Source organism: Athene noctua, chromosome 1 (assembly GCF_965140245.1).
Source record: "Athene noctua chromosome 1, bAthNoc1.hap1.1, whole genome shotgun sequence".
Taxonomy (NCBI): domain Eukaryota; kingdom Metazoa; phylum Chordata; class Aves; order Strigiformes; family Strigidae; genus Athene; species Athene noctua.
The window spans coordinates 200,032,747-200,057,520 of record NC_134037.1 but is presented as its reverse complement, the minus strand read 5'-3'; the positions used below and the strand labels follow the sequence as shown (position 1 = coordinate 200,057,520).

Genomic DNA, 24,774 nt, shown 5'->3' with positions numbered 1-24,774 from the left:
AGGAGGAGAAGGAGGTGAGGGGGACACTATTGAAGATACAGAGTGTGAGATATTCAGTGCTCTCCACTGTCATAAAAGGCAGCAAATTCCCCAAACTTTCAAAACACGTGAACATACTAAAGTAGTTTATGAGATTAAAGAAGGTAATAAATTTAAGTGCCAGAAATGCTCCATTGTAACCTGAGCAGGTTAAGTGCTTATATACAGATGGGAGAGGAAAGACAAATGATGAGAGGAGCAAGAAACACACCTCTACAAACACCACTGCCAAAGCTCAAACCAAGCACCCACTCATGACACAAGGCAAGATCCTCCAAAAGGAGAGGCAGCTTTAGGAGATGAACCAATCCGATTTCGATGTAAAACACTGTGTAGCCTCTCAGGGCTGATCTCTAATTTCTCCTGCAGTACCAACCAATCCAAAAGAGCTTGTAAGCAGTTTTACACAGCAATTTGGCCCTTGCTGCACCCCCAATACAGAACTCCTTGGCAGAGCAAAAGCCCTCACCTTTGTTCCCCAGCTCTAAAACAGGCAGGACAGTTTCCAGCCATCATCTTTTGAGGTGGATTCATCTTACCTGCCTGTGGCTGTCCAAGCTCCTTCTCTTACCAATGCAGAGGGAGAAACAGGCAATCTTATTTTATACAACCACCAGCCCAAGCGTCCCTTAGCAGTGCCTCTCTCTCCGACTACTGCAGAAGCACAGGCAGCTACATTAAACTGTAAGGCTAATTAACTGAGATGAATCCCATCTTAAGAGGAAGACAGACCCACAGGCTATATGCAAATATTCAAATGAAGAGGGCCCAAACACCGTTCCCTGTAGCCTCTACATTAAATGGTTAGCACAGCAGCAGCCAAGCCAGCTAGCCTTCTCCCAGACAGCCCACATGCCAGGACCAGCAGTGGTCAGGGACTGCTCCCGGCAAGCTGCATGCCTGGGGCCACCTGGCTAAGGGGCAAGGAAGATCGGACACGGAGCTGTTGTGTCTGGCCTTGAGGTCAGAGAACACCCCCTGCACCATTTTATTTAGTAGCTTGTGGCAGCCCACAGACCTTTCTGATGAAGGTTTTGATTGATACATTTAGTGGAAGCTGGAAGAGCAGAGGGACAGAGAAGAGTCCGAGATGCTGCTCCTCCTTCCTGCCGACCTCACACCAACATCTTCTGCTGACCCTGCTGCCCCAGAGAAACTAGCACAGCATACAAAAAAGAAAAGCATTCAGACACTTGTTTCAGCAAAAATATAGGTGCAGCAGGCACCTGCATACACACACACAGCCCAGAATCTGAAGGAACGACTTCGCCATCCAACTTACAGACAAATAAAAGTGTTTAGTACACCACTAAAAATTAACACGTCAAACCATGGGTTATGAGCAGTAACACACAGCCAAATCACATCCAACTGCTGTTATGAAGGAAATTTTGTGGAAAAATCCACAAAGAGGCAAAGTAAATAAATGCATTTATTGCTGTGCTGCCTGACTTTCAAAGGATGAATACATTTTCTTATCCTCTTCTCCCCCTCCCCAAAAGAAATTTCTGCAGAACAGCTTCTCTAAAGAAAGTTTTTAACTTGTTTGTATTCAGCTCCAGATTTAAGCAGCAGAGGAGCACGTAACAGCCTGCTAGTCTACAACACCTTGTGCTATTTTAAATGCTCTCCTTCCGTACATCAGGATATCACCTCCATATTTATCACTCTCTTCCCTGTGCAGTACTTTGCTTTAAGCTTTTCTCTCCTTTTTTCCCCCCTCCCCACCCCTACCTTTCCAAGTACTAGAAGATACGCTAAGTATTTCCAACAACAGCCCCCCCCACTACAGCTCAAGGCAGACCAGCCCCCTTCCCCGAACCCTGACTTTCTACAGAGTTGGACCCAGCTCCCGCTGTGCAGGGGAGGTCACAACCACAAATACTCATATGGCTATCCCAGTCAGCCTGGGTACAACCATCAGAAAGAAGAGGAAGAGCCAGGGAAAGCCAGACGCAGAACACGACGAACTTAAAGGCCTTCAATGCTAACTTCTTCTTGTTTCATTCCTCAGACTTTCATTTCCACAGCACAATTGATACAGACGTCACACAGGAGTACCTCCAAGAAGACAAAAAGCCCACTCTTCATTCCACCTGCTCACATGCTCTCCTAAGACGTCATGGCAGAAACCCCAAGCAGTGCAGAAAGGTTTACTAAAACCATAAATAACTTCGTTAACATCTGGTGCTTTCAGAAAGCGTCCTATAAAACATAACACTGGTGCTGCTACCATATACTATACACACAGAAGAGATGTTTCATACCTGTCTTTCTCCAAAGGACATCCCAAGGACATTAAAAAAGCCTTCTATATACGAAATAATGCTTCCATACACAACACAGCTTCTAGGAGATCCAGCATCCTGTTTAAAAAACACTCAAAAGAGATTGTCCAGTCAATACATATTACAGAACTCAGCATCTTTCTAGAGCCTAATCCACAAGGGAAAAATATTACTAATTATATAGATCTACCTCCACCAGTAACACCTGCCCAGATGGGAACTTTTACAGAGATATAAAGCACCTCACAACACAAAGGGAAAAGATTTAAGTAAACGGGGGAGGGGAAGAGCTTATTACCAGCACACAGTGAAGAGATGTGTGAAGCTGCCACACATTACATGCACGCAATAAATTAGACCTAAAAATAGCACTTCTGGGCATGAAAGGGCTGTGTGTATGAAAACAAAATAAAAGAACAAAATCTCAGCTTCAAGGGCACCTATAAAATAAATTATTAAAAAAAAAACCACCTTAATCCTTTTTTGAGTGTCTTATTGATTCAAGCAACATGAAGACTGCTTTGAGATAGCTTATGGCATTTTGTCATGCCTCAATAGCACCAGCAACCACCAGCAGCAGCAACAGAACAGTGTTTTTAAGAACACATGTATTTCTTTCTTGCCTCTGTATTTATTTCACAGAGAAAAAAAATTAAATCAAGATTAAATGATAGACTGAGAAGCAATTTAAAGGACTAATCCTTACCAAAAAAAAAAAAAAAAAGTCATGACATACACAACCAAATTAGCACCTGGTACTGATTTTATCAGACATCTCCATTAGAGCCTGAGATAAGAAACAACCTACAATTTGCAAAAGATCTGAACTGGAAGGAGCTGAAGCGGACCACTGAGGGAAAGAAATGGGAACATGCCACCTAAGGTAAGAATGGCAAGAAGGTTAAAGAGAGGAAGGAGTAGTTATGTTTATGTGAATTTACTCACAGTTCTTAAGGAGAAAAACTATGCGCACAGTCAGCAAGAGGTAACGCTCAGACAGCTGGGCTGCACCCAGAAAAGCTCCACCACCGCAACCAGAAACCTGAGTCAGCTGCCCCGCAAATATCCCATCCAATTCTCAACAAAATGACCGACAGAAAGAATTCAGGGGAAACATGCAACCACTGGCAAAATAAGGCTACTTCTATTTAGGAGTGTTAATGCTGTTACAGACCCCTGCTGAAAAAAATGGTTTGGGTCAGGGATTTGCTCAGAGTCATTTTGTAAAGATAAGGCTAAGGACAGAATTTAAAGCCAGCATCAAAAGGGCCAGGAGGGCAGCAGGACTTCTAGACCACCAGGCTAATTCTCTCTTAACATGAGTTATTACTACGTACTCAACATTTCTTTTACAGCACAAACACAGTGGAAGCGATGACACGAGCAATCAAGGAGCACAGCAATAAGGCTGAGCTGCTCGCCTTGAGCAAGGAAGGGAGTTGTTGGTAAAAGGAGACCCAGAAGTGCTTCAGACTGTGTTTACTGCTCACGCCCTTACCAGACACCTCCTTTGTGTCAACATCGAGAGACCTTAACAGAGTCTCAATTTGCCAAAAGCCATCTGAAGATGGACTCACGCAGGCGTGCTGAGGCCACAGTTATAATTTGCTGACAGCAGAAGCCACTCAGTCCCCAAAGCTGAACTCACCACGACTGCCCCGTGCACCTGGGACTGCCTGCCAAAGTCCCCGCAGCAACCACCACCCCCCATTTCCTAATTGAGGTTGATTTCTGTGCACGGGTATTAAGCAAAGAAGCAGAGTAAGAACATAAAGCCAGCACTAAAATTAGCAGCATGCCACAATGGCTTCAGGCCTTTCAAAAAACCTTCGGTATAAATAATGTAGGGTAGCAGGAAAGAAACATCCTTTGGACACAAGGAAGCACAAAACAATAGCTGTAGACAATTCCTGTGATACGGTCAGGACAAATGGGCACCATTAAGGTCAACAATTTATGGAGCTTTGTTTCTGCTGGTTTCTTATGTGAACAATAAACTAATCTGTCTGCATTAAACAGTAGGACAGTGGACAGCTGTCATTTTCTGATCTCTGTATCCTAATGGGTTACCTTAGTAACAGCCTTAAGCTGTCTGTTGCCATGGTGAATGAGGTCCATAATTGCTGCAACAGCCCTGGAGGTGTCAAAGTCATCTGCAAACGCAGCCTTCACGGTTACTTTTGTGTTGGCTAGCCTTCAAGAAGAAAAGGTAACGTTTAAGATAAGACAAACAAGATGCCAGCAGTAGGCTGAATTCATCAGTTATTCAGCCAGAGGGAGTCATCGAAAGGACACTGTCATTTCCTTGCTAGCTGTCCTATGATGGACAACGCTACACTGATCAGGGAGAATACATCTTTCAGCTGTGAAGGGAAAAACTTGATGCATGTCAAAACCCAAAGTGCTACATCCGTTCAATAAATACATGGTTAATCACAGGAGCCAACAGTGGCAGAGCAAGGCTTGCCTTACTCATTTAAACACAGATGGAAAATGAGGTTGATATTAAGCACATTAAAGATTTTGCGAAGTTCTTTTTTTTCCCAGTAGCCCATTTTTTTCATGCTAACAGCATGCTTATCTCCCAAAGCCACATCACATGCATCCCTCCGGTGCCTGGCAAGAGAGCTGACTTGGGGTCGCCCAGGAGTCCCATTGGCAGGATCCAGCTCAGAAGCAGGCACTGCTTCCTCATCTCCCAGGCAAGCCTGACCCCAGCCCCAGGACTCTACTCAGCTTGGCCCGGACGGAAAGGTCTGGTGGGACCATTCATGTAACAGTGCCAAAAGCCAGTGGGCAACCAGCACTCATCACCGCAGAACCAGTGCTGCCCGCTGCTGCGAGCAAGAGGAGGATCCAGACAGCAGCAGGAATAAATGGCGAGCTGCTAACAGCTGCTGGTGGCTGCTCTTGCACACAGCCAGGTGAACCAGACCTCAACAGCAATAGGCAAACTGGACCCAAGGATGCCATTTCACAATGAAGCTCAGGGAGCAAGGTGACCTAGGGAACCTCAAGCTTTCCTAGCACCTCTGGGGCTCTCCTGAACCCTGCTTTCTGAGTGGTTTTGCCTGCCATGCCTGCCTCCCCTCAGATATCAGATGGCTGCTGCCCTAACTCATTCCTCCCAACATTCTTGCCTGCAAGCTTCCACTTCTCCTCTTTCATAATTAAGAACTTCACAAGTTGTGCCCTCCCACATGTCCCCCCGCTGACAATCCATTTCAACTTCCTTACACACCTCACATCTCTCAGACTTATCTCTCACCAACAGGCCTCCTGCAGCCTTCTGCTGAAGGACTTGCTTTTGCCAAATACCACAACTAGCTTATTCAACTCCATTTCCCTTTAACACGTTCCAGTGCCCCTTGCAAGCCTTAGTCTGTGCAGCCACAAGCTCCCGACAGCAAGGTGCCCACACTCTCACTTTTACAGCACAGGCCATTTCTCCTCTGATCCTACATCCCAGAGCTGCCAGCACACAGATCGCTTTAGGGCACTCGACATCCCTCCTTATCCTGACTCCAGAGTACTGGGCTTTGTATTCTCAGCTTTGCACCCAACACACAGCACGTCTCTCTCTCTCCTGGAAGATGATCTGGTTTTCCTAAGGGACTCCAAAGGAGATTCTCCTCGTCACTGTCAGAGTCACAACCGTAATTTCGTCTGTCCCTCTGACATCTCTGCCCCTGGCCAGTTCCTTAGCAATCCCTTCTCTCCTCTGCTGCATGCCACAGTGCCAGCCAGCTTGATTACAGGCTCACATGCCCAAGGTGTGTTACTTCCCATTCGTCATCTTTTTTTTCAGTCATTAATGTACAATTCTACTTACAAACTGGGCAGCCTCACAACTTCAGTCATAGCTCTGCCTTCTACACCACTCAAGAAGGTCAAAGGTGCCTGTGTTAGGAAGGCACGCTAGATAAATAACATGGATTTTAAAAATACAATGAACTAAGTGGAGCAGACTGCAAGGAAAAGCAGCTGACTAGAAAAAGAAGAAAAAAAAAGCTGCCCCTGGTGAGGGCTAGCAGGGAAGACTGCTTCTCAGTCCTCCTTGTCCTGTTTCTTAAACAAAACTCAGAATGCTATACTGCTCAGCCCTCTGAGCCTGTTGCAAAATATTGCTCACATAATCACAATCTTTAAGATACAGGATGCACACTTACCTTTCCCACAGTATGTCTTCTCTAACAGGGTCACATACCAGCTGTCCTTTTATATAAGCATCTGCATCTCTAATAAATGAGGAGACTGCTTGAAGAAGGTGCTTTGCATCATCCATGCTCTCATCACTAAATTCTATTGCTAAGAAAAAAAATATTATTTGGGCATTAGGATAGAGAGGATGTTGCCTGTCATACATACGAATGACACTCTGAGACCAAGTCATTCCAGGAAAAGTTTATTATTATTTCTCATAGCAAACTTTTCTTACAATTAATTGCGCATTTAATAAAAAATTCTGTTTTTCATGAGCACTAGGTGAATTAAACCAATATAAAAGACAATCATTACATATGACAAAGTATAACCTACTAGAGAGGTATCAGCCTGATTCAAAAAGTGTCTGGAAGCTAACTGAAGCAATAGCTACTTGACTTTTTTTTTTTTTCCCCATTATTGAATCTCACTGTGAAGTTATTACTCCAAAGCATTTAGACTGGATATATTTCTAAGCATCCTCTCCCCCATTTAAGTTGGCAAGACATACCTTTGATCTCTAATTTTGTTCCTATTCTGATTTAGGTAGACACAAACTGTATTTGGAGACCTCTAAGAGACCTAACCCTCATCACTGACTGTGAGGAATACAGGCACTTACAGTTAAAGGGCTGCTTCAACAGCACCTAAAATCTAAACGGATCTAAAATTTTGCAGTCTAGATTCTGTACTAGATATACAATTCCCTCACACTATCAAAGCTAAATTGGCCATATCAAAGGTGACTATTAGAGAAAATACAAATTGCTTAAACTCGTAAGGGCATGTCTGGGATAGGATTCATCACACCCAACTTACACACATCTAAACCTCTTACAGTCACTGGAAAGAAAGATAAAACCTTAACGTAAATAATTCATTGCACCCTAAGCAGAGCTCTGCTTTATGATGAGATCTCCTAACCGCACAGTGCTTCTCTTCCACCAACTGGTAAGACGACATTAGCCCCTGCACAAACATGACATCCGTGCACGTGGACACCATCTCTGCACGCAGCAGGACTCCAGCTTCAGCAGGCAACTATGCTTTGGGAACTACCAGTGTCCACTTCTCTGGTGTAGGGTTAAGCAGGCTCCTCTCACCTTGCCTGTGTCCTCAGAAGCGCAGGTGCTGGACTGGCCCCACCACACTTACTGTGAGCTGCCATCAGCAGGAGGCAATTCTTTTATTTGCATAGTAATGTGCAATTTTCTGCAGAAGAGCACTCAGGCCCCACACAAGACAACTTCCTGGTGGAAGTTGTGTCCATCAAGGACAGGCCTAAGTTTAAATGAACCCCTTTCCACAATATCACACCAGAGCTGATTACTTGAATCAAAGCACCATTTGTAGTCAGTGCAGTACTGCTTCATTAACTTACGCCTGACCTGTGCACTAAGGTACATCCAAAGTACAGCTTGCAGCGTATTCCTAATATCAACAATAAGCATCGCGTGTATTTTCCACATCCATCTCACCCCCGCTCCCACATACATCACAGCCAACTGCTTTGTGCAATTACCCCGTGCTGCCCAGACACATCGACTCTTTAAAGCAGGCAGTCTGAGCAAGGGAACAGATCTAAGAGGACAGAAGCAGCCTGATCTCTGTTCCATTAGCCTAACTGTTTAAACAGACTTTCTGTAGGATTTATCCCAGTATAACTAAGGCATAAGTCTGGACCTGTATTTGTCAGATTTTCTGCTTGTGTGAAATTAAAAATCTGCATTGCTGCCTCATTAAAATTAAGCTTTAAAAAAACCCCAAGCTACGTACAGACTTTTAGAAAACAGTGAGATCTTGAAAAAGATCATTTATATCCACTAAGACTACTCAACTGATTACCCTGGTTACAGGAACTCCACAAGGAATACTTGATGAAAGTTCATTCTGATGAAGCCCGCTTTGATTAAAGCCATTCTTCTTCCCCACTTCACGGCATTCTCCTAAACCACCGCCTGCAGGCACTGCAAACCCACAGCGTGGCACAGGCAAGCCTGGCTCCATCAGTCTTTCACCATACTCCCTACTCCTTCCCTCCTTTGCCACTGAGGGCATCATCAAATTACAAAACATATGTTTATTAGCACCAGGAAGTAATCGAAGACCAGAGGGACCAAAATGTTACACTTCACTCGGGTTCACAAAATCACTGAAGTGGTTCTGGTGACCAGGAGAGCATTCTGGGGACAGAGTCCCACTGCCTGAAGCAGGCTCACAGCCCCTCCACCTAACTGCATTAAGCAAAGCCCCTGCTGATGAGATGCAGGAGGAAAAGCAGTGTCTCACAACACAGTCTCATGGGGCCTCAGAGACAGTACCTCTCCTTTTAAGCTGCACCCAGAAGCACCCTAGCAGGCATGTTGGTGGTGGGGCACTATGCTGCTGCCTATGGCACCTAGAAAAATTCTCTTCCCAACAGCCCCAGGTGGGCTGAAGGTTGGTGATTCAGGTCAAGAAGGGGACAGCCAGAGGCACCAGCAAAAGCAGAAGGTCCGGATCACCACCACTGTCCCCAGAGCTCAGCTCAACCGTGAGCAGATTTGTCCCACCAGCCTGAGCAATGAGAGGGGGCAATGGAGCAGAGGGAGCCCCTGCAGAGACACGTTATAGAAGGGTGATGTTCTGCACCATAATCTCTTCCCTCTGACTCTTCTCCTCTCCCCCACAAGCAAGGCAACCAGCATTATCCTCCCTGGGACAGTAGCCCCACAGGAGGGGCACCTCCTGCCCCTGAAGTCATGTTTGTCCCCAGGTACCCATCAGCACACACACAGGCAGGGGGTAGTCCAGACCACAGAAAAGGCCCATTCCAAGCCCAAGACTCATGTAAACCACAGCACCAAGCATGAGCCATTCCCAACCATCAGGCATTGTCCTCATCCACATGCTTGTGAAGATCTTTTACAGGCTCGATCCAATAAGCATGGTAACATCACCCAATCTCCCAAACCTGGATTTTATCTAATACAAAAGTCTCTCCTTCATAGGCAGGGATAGCAGGAACCATCACCAACAGGTTTAGGCTACAAAAAACATTTTAGGAACAAACAGAAAGTGCTTGAGATCTCACTTTAATAAAAATATTTAGAAAGCTGACAGCAAGACGCAAAGGAGTGTAGTAAACCTATCTTTAGACCAAAGTGAATTGAAAGCAGGGAGATAAACCGACAGGCTGCACAGTAAATACCTGGCTCAGCAGGGACTGACTCTGGCAGCAAATAACTGCACCCTACCTCATAAGGTGGAGGTGGCAAGCACAGCAGACCTTCAAGCAATCCTTATCTGCCAGCTGGTTTACTGGTACTATAGTCTGACATAACACCACCACAGCATTTCATCAAAGCCACATATATTAGCACACGTAGCTCTCTGTTTTTATCACGGGAAGGTGTTTAACCTAGAAGTAAGGCCAAAAAAAGGGTCACATCCTTCTCGCAGAGGTCCAAATGCAGCCAGCTGACAGGCCGCAGACAAGGCACGAGGCAGCCCTGCTGCAGGTCTCCAGCGCCATTCCTTGCCCTGAGGCAAGCTTAGAAATTGCCAGCCATTTGGCTTGTTTTCAGGAAAAACATACATGGTAGTGTTGTAGGGGTTAGCCTTTTTTCTTGTTTTGTTTTAAATACACATCTGTTTGAGACTCCCAAGTGCCTCCAGCTGCAGCTAGGGAGCCATTCATGTGTGCACAACCTATTTCATATCCTAACAGAGACCCAGAGGAAACAGCCAGGTGTGCCACCATCCTGTAGCATCACCTCGAAACAGCCAGGCATGCCACCATCCCACCGCCTCAAGCGTGGCAGTGCTCCTCACTGCCTGTCCCCTCTTCTGCTCCCAATAGGGGCTTGCTTTGAAGCAGACCTCCTACCTGGATCCTCTCCTCCCTTCCTACCATGGTGGAGATGGCCGTTAATAACCAGCAGTCTCCTTACTGCCCCATGCTTCAGAATATTTCAGGGATATATGGCATTCCCAATGCATTCAGCTGCTTTAGGAGAGGGAGGCTCCACCAGGAACACCAGATGGGTGGCTCCTGCAAGCAGCTAGAGGTATTAACAAGCAAAAAGCCTTCTCAGTCCAATGACTGCATGCTGACAGACACTAGCAAAGCCACAGAGCCCTAACCATGCCAGCTCTCCCAGTCACACTGCTAGAGGTGCTTTATCTGAGGCAACTACAGGACCACTGAAGTAATGCAGCGGGTGTTGCCCTGTGTTCCACCATCCCCTTACCATGCCAAGACAGCCAACAAGCCAGATGACCCAGTAGTGGTTAGAGAATTATCATTTGCTTTTTGGCAGGCTGCAATAAACTGGTAAAAACTCTATCCGTATGAAAACCTCTTCCAGTTCAAAGTAGCATCTGTCTGCTGGAAACACCACGTATAGACAAGTGTCCTGGTTTTGGCTGGGATAGAGTTAATTTTCTTCCTAGTAGCTGGTACAGTGCTGTGCTTTCGATTGAGTGTGAGAATAACGTTGATAACACACTGATGTTCTAGTTGTTGCTAAGTAGCATTTATCCCAAGTTAAGGATTTTTCTGTTTCCCATGCTCTGCCAGCAAGCAGGTGCACAAGAAGCTGGGAGGGAGCATGGCCAGGACAGCTGACAAACTAGCCAAAGGGATATTCTATACCATAGGATATCATGCTCCATATATAAGCTGGTGAGAGTTGGCTGGGAGGGGCAGATCGCTGCTCCGGCATCAGTCAGCGTGTAGTGAGCAGTTGCATTGTGCAACACTTGTCTTTTCATGGGTTTTATTTCTCTCTCTTTTCATTATCTTCCTTTTCATTACTATTATTATATTTTGTTATTATTACATTTTATTTTAATTATCAAACTGTTCTTATCTCAACCTGGAAGTTTTACTTTTTTCTCGGTTCTCCCCCCCATCCCACTGGGAGGGGGAAGGAGTGCGCTAGCGGTTGTGTGGTGCTTAGCTGTTGGCTGGGGTTAAACCATGGCAACAGGGGAGCAGACAACAGCTCCAACGCCTGTCCCCACCACCAGTTTGCCAGGCTAAGATGATCATTAGGTTATCAGGTGCTGGTGTAAGCAAGCTGCACTGCACCACAGAACTGCTTGAACACTCAGTAACTCCACGGGACAAAAAATGATAACACAGCAGGGAGATAAAAAAGTTATTAGCAAGCCCTTGTCATACCCTACGGGAATGTAAGGCAGAGCTCTACCCAGACACATCTCCAAAAACAGCTGATCGTGACTGAAATGTAAGTGACTGCAGCAGATGCAAATCAGATATGGAGGTAATTCATTAATTGAAGGTGCAATTAATTGAGAGTTGCAATTAACTGCATCTCAGGAAGGTATTTAGATGAATGGCTACATACTGTGCTCGGTAAAGATGCATTTCTAAAGTGAAAGCCGAAGAGCAGCCCCACAGAGCACCACCAACCTTTCCACATACCAGAGGGGAAAGGTGAGGCACCATGGGGAGAGCCCACTCCACCACTGCACCACTGTCCTGCCAGCTTGGCAAGCATGTGGGGAAAGCCGTGCATATCTCAACGAAAAAGGTGGGGTTTTTCCTTACCTGAGCTGTACCTGCTGCGCAAACAAAACATCCTGAATTGATCCGATGAAAATTTCTTCAAGAAATCCTAAACTCCATCCACAAAAAATACAGCTTTAGTTTTATATCAAACCCTTTCTGCAGTTGATCCACCCCCTTACACTAGTTTCACATCTTATTTCAGACAAACTAACATGACAAATAACCCATCTTTGTAGTTTAAGATAGGCAAAAAGCTTTAAATTATAACACTGGTTTAGAGTCTAAACTAAGAAAAAATTCTAATTCCATATAAAATAAATGTGCATACATATATATATACACACAATGTAAACATAAGACAGTGAAAAGTACTTTGTAATTGTGATTAAACACACACTGTATAAAGACCTTTGCAAAAAACCCAAACTGAAATTACCAGACTAAGATTAGGATACAAGTTTACAGGAAAGGACAGTAGAGTTTTGCAAACTTTATGAACAAACAGAAAGGTTTCTTGAAAAAGAAAATAAGTGTACTTTTTCTACAGGACTAGAATATGAAGAAAAACAGAGCACGAACAAAAATTTTTATTATTTTTTTAATATTCCTAAGAAGTTATTGGTGTTAATTATGAAATCTCATTAATTTCACCCTAATATTTATCTAGCTTTACAAATAATTTGCTACAGTAAATAGTAAGTTATTAGTATTACTACTAGTGTAATTAATTTACACTAATAGTATAAAGAACTATTTAAATGCTTGGAAGGTACACTGATCAATCACTTCCAAACTCTGCTCTCAGCAAGGCTGGACACTGTGGCACATTAACTGTGAACACTGCATTCCTGCCTTTTTTTTTTTTTTAAATCTGCAAATTGATGATGGTAAGTTTGTAACACTGAAGTGCCACTGAAATAGAAAATCATAAAGAAAAGTCAGCACATGTGAGAAAATATGGAAAGTGTCATCTGCTTAAAGATGCACATTTCGAAATTTAGCTTCTGCTACCAGACGAAACCAGCCTGAACACTGAAGGTAGCAGAGCGTCAGCAATGTGCTGCCTCTCGAGTGAAAATAGAAATAATTGAGGCAATCAGGGCAAGCTAAATCAAGGAATAGACAGTGATACTGCTTATTTTGGTGGGTGGGTTTTTTGGGATTTATTTTAAATCAACTCTATATAACTGAGTGTACCCAATGTGTCCAGAAGCTTTACGCTAATATACAGGAGGTAGAATGAGTAAAGTACAGAAATAAATCCGTATTTGGGAAAGGACTATTCAAACTGGAAAAAACAATTCTGCATTTTGTTAAAAACAGTACAGAGTAAGTATCACAGCTCTTTCAAAACAAGTTGCTCAATCATGCGTTACTGTAACATGCTTGATTTTGGGGACCAGAATTAATACTATTAAAAAAAAAACCAACAAAACCCCCCAAAACAACAACAACAAAAAAAGACCCAAACCCAGAAAAAAATCAGAGAAGGGGAGACATGGGGGAGGGAAAACAGAGCAGCTGGATGCAGAAGATGCAGGGCAGTTGTGCTGAGGGTGATGGCCTGGAATGCAGATGGCTGCCAGCAGGACCAAGGGAAGGTCCTGGACAGGCCTCCCCTCTTTTGGAGCTGCATAAAAACTTCCATGTAGGGCTTAACTTTCAAAATGCAGGAAGGCTGTACAGGAAGAATTTTCTTTCACTGGACTGAAAATCGCTTACAGGGAAGGATTAGTAGTTAGCTTGTTAGCTGTGTCTAAGGGCAGAAATTAAAAGCAAGGACCGACAAGGGAAGAAGGACAGGGCTTGAAGTTTTTGTTTTCTCAACACAAAGAAGTCCCATCACAGACGTGGAGGGGAATGTTTTTATACATTATTTTTAACTGCATGCATGGTGTTTGTGGTCATTTCTCCAGCCTGTCCACCACATCTGCTGAGATTTGGTAAATTTCTGTGAAAATTGTGAGCAACAGGTAAATATTCCTGGGGGATACAGGGCTTAACTGTACCCAGACAACATCAGGAGAATTAAGAATAATGCAGCTCACACTGAACTCCATTTTAAAGGGATTTTAATTAAGCCTGCCAAGAGGGCAAAGGGGAACATATGTGCTGAAACAGCTTCTCAAGCTTTGTCTAAAGGAAAGAAATTACCCACTTTTAGCAATAGGTGTCAGCCACCACAGGAGCCACCCTAGTGACAAGCACAGCTGCATCCCACGTGCCTGGCAGAGAGACCCTGCTCTGGGCTACACCAAAAACTCTGGGACACATTAAAACAGGACTTGGCTTGTAGGAACTAAAAGACAAAGCTCTGTGCATCAGCAAGGTCACAGTATAAAAATAAAGGGGGAATACAAGAGACTGCTGGCATAGTGTGGTTACGGGACACCCAATAGCTTCCTGACACTATGTCCCATTTTACCTAAAGCAGAACAAAGAAAAATGTCTGCTCTTTTCTAAGTCCCAAAAGCATATGCACTGTTATGAGCAGACAGATGAGAACCCATCACTATAGAACAGAATCATTTAGGTTGGAAAAGACCTTTGAGATTGGCAAGTCCAACCGTAAACCTATAATGCAGAAGCCTGGTATTGAGCACAAATGCTGCTCCTACAAATGCTCTCAGCAAAGCAAGATCCACAATATGAGCAAACCTTGAATCTGGGTGGGTTTCCCACATCCAGATCCACAATAACAGGTACACCAGCACTAGAGAAACACTGCCTCAGGTTTTTTGCTGAAGCATAAGCACATACCCCAAAGTTTTCTCAAAAAAGGGCTGTGATTAGTATTTACATATTACAAACATACATTGCTTCAATTCACGGAAATCAATTACCTTAATTGTTACGTAGTTTTTTAATGACTTAGACATTTTTTCTTGACTTCCTTTAACATGCAAATGCCCTAGAACAACAAAAGAAAAGATTAATCAGCATAAATGAGCATGCTTCTGAATGGGGAGTGAATGGGAAAGACTGCACTGAGACACTGAAAACGCTGGAGGCAGCACATGCCGTAATGGATATGTGCCAACCATTCCAGTGCAACAGTTTTCAATAGCTTTGCCTACAGTCCTGCACACCTCTCCATACCCAACTTTCACCAAGTGAATTTTAAAACGCAGGAAAAGAAAAAATTAAAAAAAAATATCACCACCACAAGCAGAGACATTAATAAGGAAAAAAAAGTCTCCCTGCTCAGAACTGATAATAAACTGATAAAAAAAAGAAAGTAAGCAAGCAAATACTTTTCAGTCTTCAGAGAAGTACTTTACCTGTTACTCTTGACTTTTCAAGAGATGTTTTAAGACCTTTAAAGACTTTCTGGTGATCTCACATTACCATATTCTTGAAACTCAAACAATTTTCTGTAGTTATTACTTGCTGGTGGCTGTCACACTTATTTTTTAATCCAAAAGTTTATTGTGCTAGTTCAAAATACCTTAGGTATAAAATAATTTTTTTTGCATATTCCCAATTTCTCCAGGCTTTGGGAGACTAAGAAAAAGAAGGTAGGGAGGGACGTATCTGTGATTCTTAGTTTGAATTAGCTTATTTTAAAATGCTATCTCTGAGCCTTTCTAGAGCTTTCAATAGCTACATGGACCATTGGTTTGCAGGGCTGGGGTACAGAAAAAAGGCAGTAACTAACTATCTCCATCACATTTAGGAGAGTATGTAGAGCTCGGCCTTCAGCAAAGTTCTGTTGAAGCAAGACAGGAAACCTCAGGCTGTACGCTCCCAAGCCTCGTCCATCCTAGTCACAGCACCACCACTGATGGGAAACATCAATTATTCACAGCTCCAGAGAGGTGTCCAACACGTAGCCAATAAAAGACTACTCAGCATCATTTCCGAAATATTAAAAGCCTTAACTGGCTTCTCCTAATAAAAGGGTAATCCTGTAAGTTACTGAGCACCCACAACTAACATGTAATTTTCAGGCACTTCATGACCTGCAGAATCCATCACTTAATCATATTTAGAGGCAGATTACTAAGCATGAACTTTTCTTACTCTTTCATATCACATCAGTGCTCTGCATTCTCTCAGATTTGGCAGTCCAGTGCTACCGATGGCTCAGAGTGCTCTGCAAGAACAACAAATGATCATGCTTCTGCTTTTACAGGTTGTGGCAGAGGGGGCATTTATTGCTCTGCAGGCCAAGCAGCTGTCTGAATTTTGTGCTACTCTGCACAGCACTGCTTTTGCAGCCTTACCTGGAACCACCTTCTCTTCCACAAACAGATAAAATCCCCATTACACTTGTCTGGATACAAAAGCAACATACTCAGGTCTGGTAAATGGACACAAAAAGCATCTGGTTTCACTTCTTCGCTATTTCTGACAATGATTCAAAGCAGCAGGGATTCTCCATAAAAAAAGGCTACCTGTGGTCCCATCCTGACCACCTGCAAATTTAAGTTTGCACAACACACTCTGTGGAGAGTAGGAAAGAAATCAAGAGATCTATTGGTACAGATCCAGCTACAGCAGAAAACCTACAATCAAACCAAAACCCCATTTTCATCATATTTGTCCTGATTGCTGGCAGGTGAGGCCATTTTCACCGCTGCACAGTTAAACTCAGGGCCTTCAATAAGAACATTCAGGCTGTCAGAGGCACCAGGCACCTGCAGCTCCTGCCACTCAGGTAAAACCCCACAGACAAACTTCTCTTGGAAGAAGGGAAAGAGCCTGGGTACGATTTTTTTTTTTTTTTTTCTCTTGCAAAGGTGTCTAAATATTGACTTACTCAACTTCAGGCAGATAAGCTTAAAATAGTTTGATTGTGTTTTCCTAACAAGGTACAGGTAACATCTGAATTTGAAATAATATTCCCCTTTAAGAGTTTCAGCCATTTAGAGTAATTTCATTAAAGAATCACAAAGTACAAGGTTTTTCATAACTTTGGCTTGGCGCTCTTCCCAGAGTACAAGTAGTCTAAAAATAAAGTCCTTATAAGAAGATTTATCCCCAGTGCAGGGCTTTTCTTCCTCTAATGGGGATTGCTCCTCCAGTTCTGAGCCTGCTAAAATTCTGAAGTCTGTTACCAGAATAAATTGTTTCTGAAGCTGATTCATCTGCCCTAAATAATTCACACTATCATCCTCCAGCAAAATTTTTTGACTTAATGAATGTAATCTGTCAGCTCCTAGAGAACCTCAGTGTACAAATTGCCCTTGGAATTAAGTTCAGGGGTTTTTTTTTTGTTGGTGGTGGTTTTGGGTTTTTGGTGTTTGTTGTTTTTTTTTTTTTTTTCAGAAAAATGGACTCCTCTTTATTTAGTTAGTTTCAAATAATATTTTCCCCTGCAGTTTCAATTACAAGCTTAAAAAGTCAGATACAGTGGTTTTCAGCAGAAGGCTCTACCTGGCAGTAACCAATGCATCTCAGTGGAAGCACAGGGAATTCCCCAGCATTTCAGGAAGAAAACACACCCTGGAGGATGCGCCAGCCTCTGGGTAATTGCTATTGATTTACAATAGGCTCTACACTGGGAACTGAGACTAGAATTCAATATTCATCCCACACAGTAAAAATATATATAAAAAAAAAACCCTCAAGTAATTCTCAGAGTGTACCACAGGCTTAACTGCAGCTCTCATACTCAGAGAAACAGCTCAAGGAGTTCACCAAGACATCTTGCACAAAGTACTGCTCAGCAAAAAAAGAGACTGTAGGCTTGAACCTGACTTCAGCTGACCATTCAGAACCACCATTACTGCAACAGGAAGAACAAATTTCAAGGATTCCATCAACAGGAACAGCGCTAGTACCATCAGACAACAATGTAGTTCAAAGCACTGTACAGCACAAACTTCACTGAAGCACTGTCATGCAAAGTCAGCAAGGAGCAGTTCTACATAATGCCAGGCAGTATGATATGCTGAAGACCAAGTAAGATACTTTTGTACAGTTTAGTCAAGCATAGCCAGCGAGGTCACTCCTGGAGGAAGAGACAATCTCTGTGACATATATGCACTACACCAGTATCAAGTCATTCACACTCCATAGGAAAGCAGAGAGATACTGAAGTTGGTCAGAGCACTAGAGAAGGTTAAGGAGGGACCAGTGATGAGATTCAATGTCTTCACCTTCCTACAGAGCCAAAAGGCAAGTGACTTGGTCTTTATGTAGCTCATAGATGTCAAACCTCCTTGTCTCTACCCACCAGTAACCTCACTGGCCATGCCTGACCAGAGTAGACCAAAGCATCTGACTCAACTGGTCTGGAGCATGAATCTTGTTTTTCATACCCATCACTGGACATAATGCTACTAATGGATAAAAGACAGCTTCTCAGGAGAATTTTAAAAGTTACGGGTACATGAAATGCATGTCCAGAACATCCAGTGGTTGGTTGCTGCAGCAGAGTGTCTGCCTGAAAGGCTTCCCTCAGATTTCAAACCATAGAAAACATCCCAGCTCATACCATTCTCTGAAGGATCACAGCTTTGTGAGCTTTGTTGGTTTAACAGTTCATGTACCTTAGCATTCTTTCCATTCTTATTTTCCAGTTGTAGAGATGTCTTTTCTTATCGTGACTAAAAAGCCTTTCACCATATTTACAAATACATGCTATTTTATTCTGCAGGCTACTGAAAACTTCTTTTTAAGCCCACAAGCAACTGGTGCCGAGAGATGTTGGAGAACAAGACTGGTTTATTCTAACCTCTATGCTTTTAAAATTTTGCAATCAGCTACCTGTCCAGTTGCCACCTCCACTCCCTGTCTTCAGATGCTGTGGGTCCTGGTTCTAAGACAGCAGAAATTTCTGGGTTTAGGAAAACTACATAGACACATACATAAAATATCAACTATCTTCACCTCCTTCCTGCAGGACTGTTACAGCCAAAATACAATTAAAAAAGAAAGCCTATCAAAGAGTACCCTCAAATTTTGAGGAAACTCAAATGAAAGGGAATGAGATTCTACAGGAAAAATTCTTGATTCCACATTTTTAATTAGGAGTAAATGCTGTACATGGGCAATGCATATACTGTTATTATTTGGAGATTTCCTCAGATGAAATTCAGGAATATTTCACTAACTGCTTTATTAATATAGACACTCATTCTACAGTTTCAAGATTCACTCTCATTTATGTTTCTTCACTTAGTGAGGACAGGAACTTGGTCACTGTAGTAAAGCATCTGTTTTGATACCATACAACTGCTAAACCTAAAAATCCAAACCATTATATTTGTACAGGCCTCCTGGGTGATTAATATTTTACTTACCAGAATGCAAAAAGTAATTCCCCCATTGCTCACACTGATGATACACCTCACACTGTGCAATTTCATTTTCATGATGAGGAAACGCAAGATCTATTCCACCGGTATGGATGTCCAGCTGCTTTCCAAACACTGCACTGTAACAATATTTTCCTGATCAGCAAGCAGAACACTACAAAAGCTTTTTGTAAAAAGAAATGCAGAAAAGAGTAAGATAAAACAACATAAGTTTAAGTGTACAATTTAATGACTAGAGTTTTAAAACATGACTTAAACCAAGACACAGATCTTGGATATCAAAACTGCAGCAGAACTATGGACAGGACAAATATCTGCCCACAATTAGTTCTCCTTAGTAGGAGCAATTATTTTTCTAACTTAAAGAATGGCAAGCAGGACATCTCCTTTCCTTGTTCTGTTACAGTTTCAGTATCAGACAGCTGCTTTCATCTGCAAACCTAACAATTCCAAAGAGATGGACATTTCTGTAAATTTGGTATTACTGTTCTTCATCTTGTACCTTTTCTGTAAGAATTCAGGCAATACTGTTCACAGACATAATAGAAAATGCTTACTCCTATATTGTTATAATGTCAGAAGAAAGTGTCAGTGCCTCTGATCTCCCAAGGACACTCCTCATCTCAACAGCACTGATGCATCAGTGCAGGTCACCCATGGGCTTGCATGCCACAGGCCTCTGCAAATACAGGTGGCTGGAAGTAATGTATTCAGGCAGCAGTAGGACAGACCTAGATGCTTTCTGGTTAAACACTAGGAGTCAAGGCTGCTATATTCTGCCCACTGCTCCAGCAAGTCCCTGCTAGGTCATGCTGGGTAAGTTAATAACTTCATTTTGCCCATCTGTTAAACAAAGACAACACTTACCTGCTCACAGGGAGGTAAATCAATGCTAACTGCCCAGAAACCAGTGACACTCAAGCTGGGTCTACACAAGCAGAAAATAAAAGGCAAGCCCCACACACATGTACACCTGTGTGTACAGACACATAGTCTTCCCATACGTCACATTAAGATGTTGCTCCTGGTAGCTTGCTAGATATTAATACTTCTATCCCTTCTTGGGACCCAACACTCTGGCTCACAATGGCTCTGAAGAAGCTGTTGGGGCACAGGGAGAAAAGAAAACGAGGAGAAGAGAGGAGGGAACAAAGGCCGGCTGCTGCCATTTCCCAAGCTCGTGCCTCTCCGCTTCCTCCCATTAGCTCCAAAAGCAACTTCAGCTTCAGCACTGATCTTCCCAGGTGTGGCCCCAGCTCATGCCTTCCTTTGTGCCATCTACAGGGAAGTACAGGTCACTTGCCCTTTTCTCCAACAAAACCATTAAAAGCTGGAAAGAGGGGAGAGATGGATGTTCAAAACACACAGAGGCAGGAGGAGCATCCTGTTTCCCCAGAAACTCCAGAGAGGAGATCAGACCTAAGTCACAGCAGGTGGTTCCCTCCTCCAGGGCTGCATTAGAGACCAGTGCCCTTCTCATTCACCTTCACCAGGCATACTTCAAAGACTTTCCAAAACTAGTTCACCTAGCTTAAAGTGTTTTGAGATCTTTGGTGAAACAGACAGAAAATAGGTACTGCTTAAAATGGGCCTTGGACAGCTGACAGGGACAGCAAAATGTTTTAGGTAACTTACCAAAATAAGCTCCCTGTTTTCAACAGTCCAGGATTATTAACACTTATCTCTGCACAGGTCAACTCTTATTTACATAGCAGGAGCCTCAGCCAGCAGCAGTAACATAATTTCTTACAGAAAGAAATGCAGACTATAAACAGCACTGCATTAGCAGACAGGCCATTTTGTAATTGCTATTTCACCTGTGCACTTCTGTCAGAGGTTGCACTTCAAATACATTATGGTTTTGTGCACTTCAGTTGCTTTAAGAAGTGTTTCACAACGCTGAAACTATTTACAAACAGAAAATCACCCTTATTAATGCTTTTCATAATCAGGTAGTAATGACTAACCACCCAGGTGCACCAGCAAAACACGAAAAGAGAAGCCTAAAGCACCTGTTTTATCTACTTTCAGCTTGAGTTGAAAAGTTAAACAGAGCCAGATCTAAATAATTTGTTATTAGCTTCCAAAAAAAGATCTGATACTAATGCAAAACTAAGTACCACTATCAATCTTCAAGGACAGAAGATTCAGAGTCTCTTTTTTAAAATATACAAATTAATAGGTCATAAGATAAGACAGTGCAGGACAAAGTACTACCATCCTGTAGAGAAAATAAAAGTCCAAAGTAAGAGTAAATTAATTTAAACCAACTACAAGCAAAACACTACTACACACAATTCACATCATGCCCACAGAATATACTGCCACAGAGAAATCAGAATATTTGATACTGTGGCTGACTTTTAAAGAAAGCTGAATAATGCTTAAATAATTAGAATGAACATCCACAACTGCTGTTAAGTAAGACAAGGCCAGGAAGATCTCATACACTCGCTGGAGGCAGGATGGAATCCCATACCCTGTCCTCCTGACACAGCACTACGTGGTGAACTAGGTCTGATGGAGACTGCAAGAAGTGGGAGTCAAATGAAAGATGTAATATAACTTCCACTAAAACTTTAGTTACTCAGTTCAAGTTAAAAATGCTTGCTAATCAACTGTGTGATCCTGCATAGCGTATTTTAAATACCCAAGTCTGTCTCAAGAGAAGGCGCCAAAACGTGGCAAGACAGCTACACCATTAAGGTGGAGCAGAGTCCATTTGGGTCACAAGTGACATCCCAAATCACACAAAGTATTCACATTAAAACTGATGCTTTCTACTGACCAGAAAAAACATTTTCAGTACTGCTGTTGTCATTGTACTGTGACTGAATACAAAAAACAGCTCTAGATTTAAAATCCAAGAAATATGACCTTGATATTGTGGAACACTCAATGTGCCATCCAGGTCTTCCTTTTCCCCAGGGAGAAGTCCAAGATAACTCTTGAGGTTTGGCAGCCTTCCATAGGGCAAAATCTTTACCATGCCGTTTATCAGTATCAACTGCCAAGAATAAGTGATTTGTTAATGGGATATGTCTCAAAGAAAAAAAAAAACAAACAAAAAAACAGCAAATGAAAGCAAGTGGAAATGTGTCCTTAGTGAACGACTTGGATTTTAATCTCTCACTCCTCTTCCTGCAACTTTCCTCCCTTTCCCCTTATACAGGGCTTCCAGTTTCTCAGTCAAGCGTTTGAGAGAAATAATATGTTGAATTAGATTTCTGCAGGCTAAAAAGATGAATTCAAGATTCTTTAATACATCCTATGCTTTCAGTCCTTTTGGCCTTCTCTGGTTTCACATTATTCATTTGTTATCAGCCAGTTTCCCAGGACAAACAGATTGGCACTGCAGCAGAAAAGATAGCAAAAACCACCCAAATAAAACTCAAGAACAAACCCCACAATTTTTCTCTGGGACACCAACAGTTTCTGGTTCAGATTCTATAAAACCAAGAAGAGCACAGAGATGAGAATCAAAACTATTCTTGGACACTAGTAGCCTTCCACTACCATTTTCACCAACGGCTTCTCTACAAAGGTCTCCTCTTCAGCTATATTTGTTGCTTCCTTCACTACATGGCCAAGGATGCAGTCCTCTCTGCCACAGTACCACAAAGGACGGTTCATTTCTGCTGGCCCCTAACCCCAGGTCAGACACGCACCACTCCCTCGCAGGAGCTACAGAACTGAGTTCTGGATTCCACATTTTTTTGCTGACAAATACATGACCTTGTATTTGACTGATGCAGAAAAATATACCTATTTGGCTTGAAGATGCAGCTTGGCAAGCAACTCATGCTGTCTTAAGTTCCCTTATTTAACACTGCTCATCTGTTTTATCAGCAGTTGATGCTAGATTTACTTCTTTCCTCTACTTATTTCAGATCGTTAACAAAACCACAGTCTATTACTGGGTCTGAACCAATCCCTAGAGCGTTCCAGAATCAACACATTTTAATGATGATTCACAGTTATTTTTGGAGATCTATTACATGGGTCATTTTTCTTGAGCTATTATGCTTGTACTTTATTGATATACAAAGTCAGGTTTTATTCGGAATGTCATGCAATATTAAGGGAAGCACATTATAAAAATCCATTACACCTGCTTCATCATTCAAAATTAATGAGAAATAAAGGGACAGAAATATAACCCTAGTTTTATCCACTGAATCTTCATCTTGGTTCTTTCACTAGTTTGCCAAGCTCTGGCTAACCAGTATCTGTTAACTCCATCCCTCTTTTGCCTTTTCTTTTAGCGTACTGCTACAAAAAAGCACTCTTCATCTTCTAGGTTATAAGCAAAGCAATAGTCAAAATATCTAGAAATAACAGTAAATTTAGTTGTAAGTGACTTGAGGGGAAAGAGGGTAAAACACAGAATCGGTCACAGTTGAAGCCAGAAGGCACCTCGAGATTGTCTAGTTCAACCCCCTCAGGGGTCAGCTGCCCAGGGAAGCGTCCAGTTGCGTTTTGATATCTCCAAGGACGAAGAATCCATAGCCTCTCCGGGCAACATGTTCTTGTGTTAACCATCCTCAGAGTGAAAAGGGGTTTTATTAGGTTTAAATAGAACTTCCTGTGTTTCAGGTTGTACCCTTTGCCGCTTGTCCTGTCACCAAGCAGAGCCTGACACCATCTTCTTCACTCTCCCACCAGCTATTTGTACATATGGGTAAGATGCCTTCCCTTCTCCAGGCTGAGCAATCCCAACTCTTTCAGCTTTTCCTCATATGAAACATGCTCCAGTACCTCCATCATATTCATGGCCCTTCGCTGGGCTCTCTCCAGTATGTCCGTGTGTTGCACTGGGGAGACCAGCTCTGGACCTAGCACTCCAGGCATGTCTCACCAGTACTGAGCAGAGAAGGAAGATTACCTCCCTTGACCTGCTGGCAATGCTCTTCCCAGTACAGCCCAGGAGGCTGTTGGCTGCCTTTCCAGTCAGTAACTGCCTCTAAATAACTGTCGACAAAATGCATTCCCTCCGCGAGTTGTAATGCTGAAACAACTCCAGAGTGGAGCTGAGAGAAATTTCTGGCTGCAATTCACCTGAGCATCAGCCTGCCAGGCATTTTCAGTAATTGCAAACAGATTTTTTCAATGAAGAAATATTGAACTTCAGCATACAAAAGGACATAGGAGACCCGCATCAAATTCTCCAATGCAGAGACCTGATCAGACCCAACTTACAGAAACTACAAAGAGGCTCAGCAATCCTGCTCAGCAGCTGGATAACTGCATCAAAAAAAATGCAGCCCAGGGTACAGGCATGCTCTAGCACAGCCTATCAAGGGATTGCTCACCCTCACACAAATAGGCTGCTTTGCAGTAGTCTGGTGGAAAGTAATGAAAGAAGCAAATCCATCCAGTTAGCATGTATCAGAGGAGTGCAACTGCCCAAACAGTAACATGGTAGATGAAGTTTCCCTGCATTTAGCCTTGGCTATCTCAC

At 42.9% G+C, this 24,774-nt stretch overlaps 1 protein-coding gene across 7 annotated transcripts in view; it reads right to left on the bottom strand.

Annotated features, from left to right (window-relative positions):
* CARS2 (cysteinyl-tRNA synthetase 2, mitochondrial) overlaps positions 1–24,774 on the bottom strand; it is a 39,498-nt gene that overhangs the window by 5,413 nt on the left and 9,311 nt on the right. For 6 of the 7 annotated variants that reach the window (XR_012633921.1, XR_012633924.1, XR_012633923.1 and 3 more), the window contains exons 7-13: positions 22,191–22,320; positions 19,299–19,432; positions 14,892–14,959; positions 12,088–12,154; positions 6,497–6,635; positions 4,398–4,521; positions 2,307–2,405 (exon numbers count right to left, since the gene is read on the bottom strand). Coding sequence is in view for 4 of the 7 variants with exons in the window: in XM_074910313.1 (XP_074766414.1) it covers positions 2,307–2,405; positions 4,398–4,521; positions 6,497–6,635; positions 12,088–12,154; positions 14,892–14,959; positions 19,299–19,432; positions 22,191–22,320 (761 nt within the window). In the remaining 3 variants the exon portion in view is untranslated. Of the gene's footprint in view, positions 1–2,306; positions 2,420–4,397; positions 4,522–6,496; positions 6,636–12,087; positions 12,155–14,891; positions 14,960–19,298; positions 19,433–22,190; positions 22,321–24,774 lie in introns of all 7 variants that reach the window. The other variant, XM_074910322.1, reaches the window with a different exon arrangement.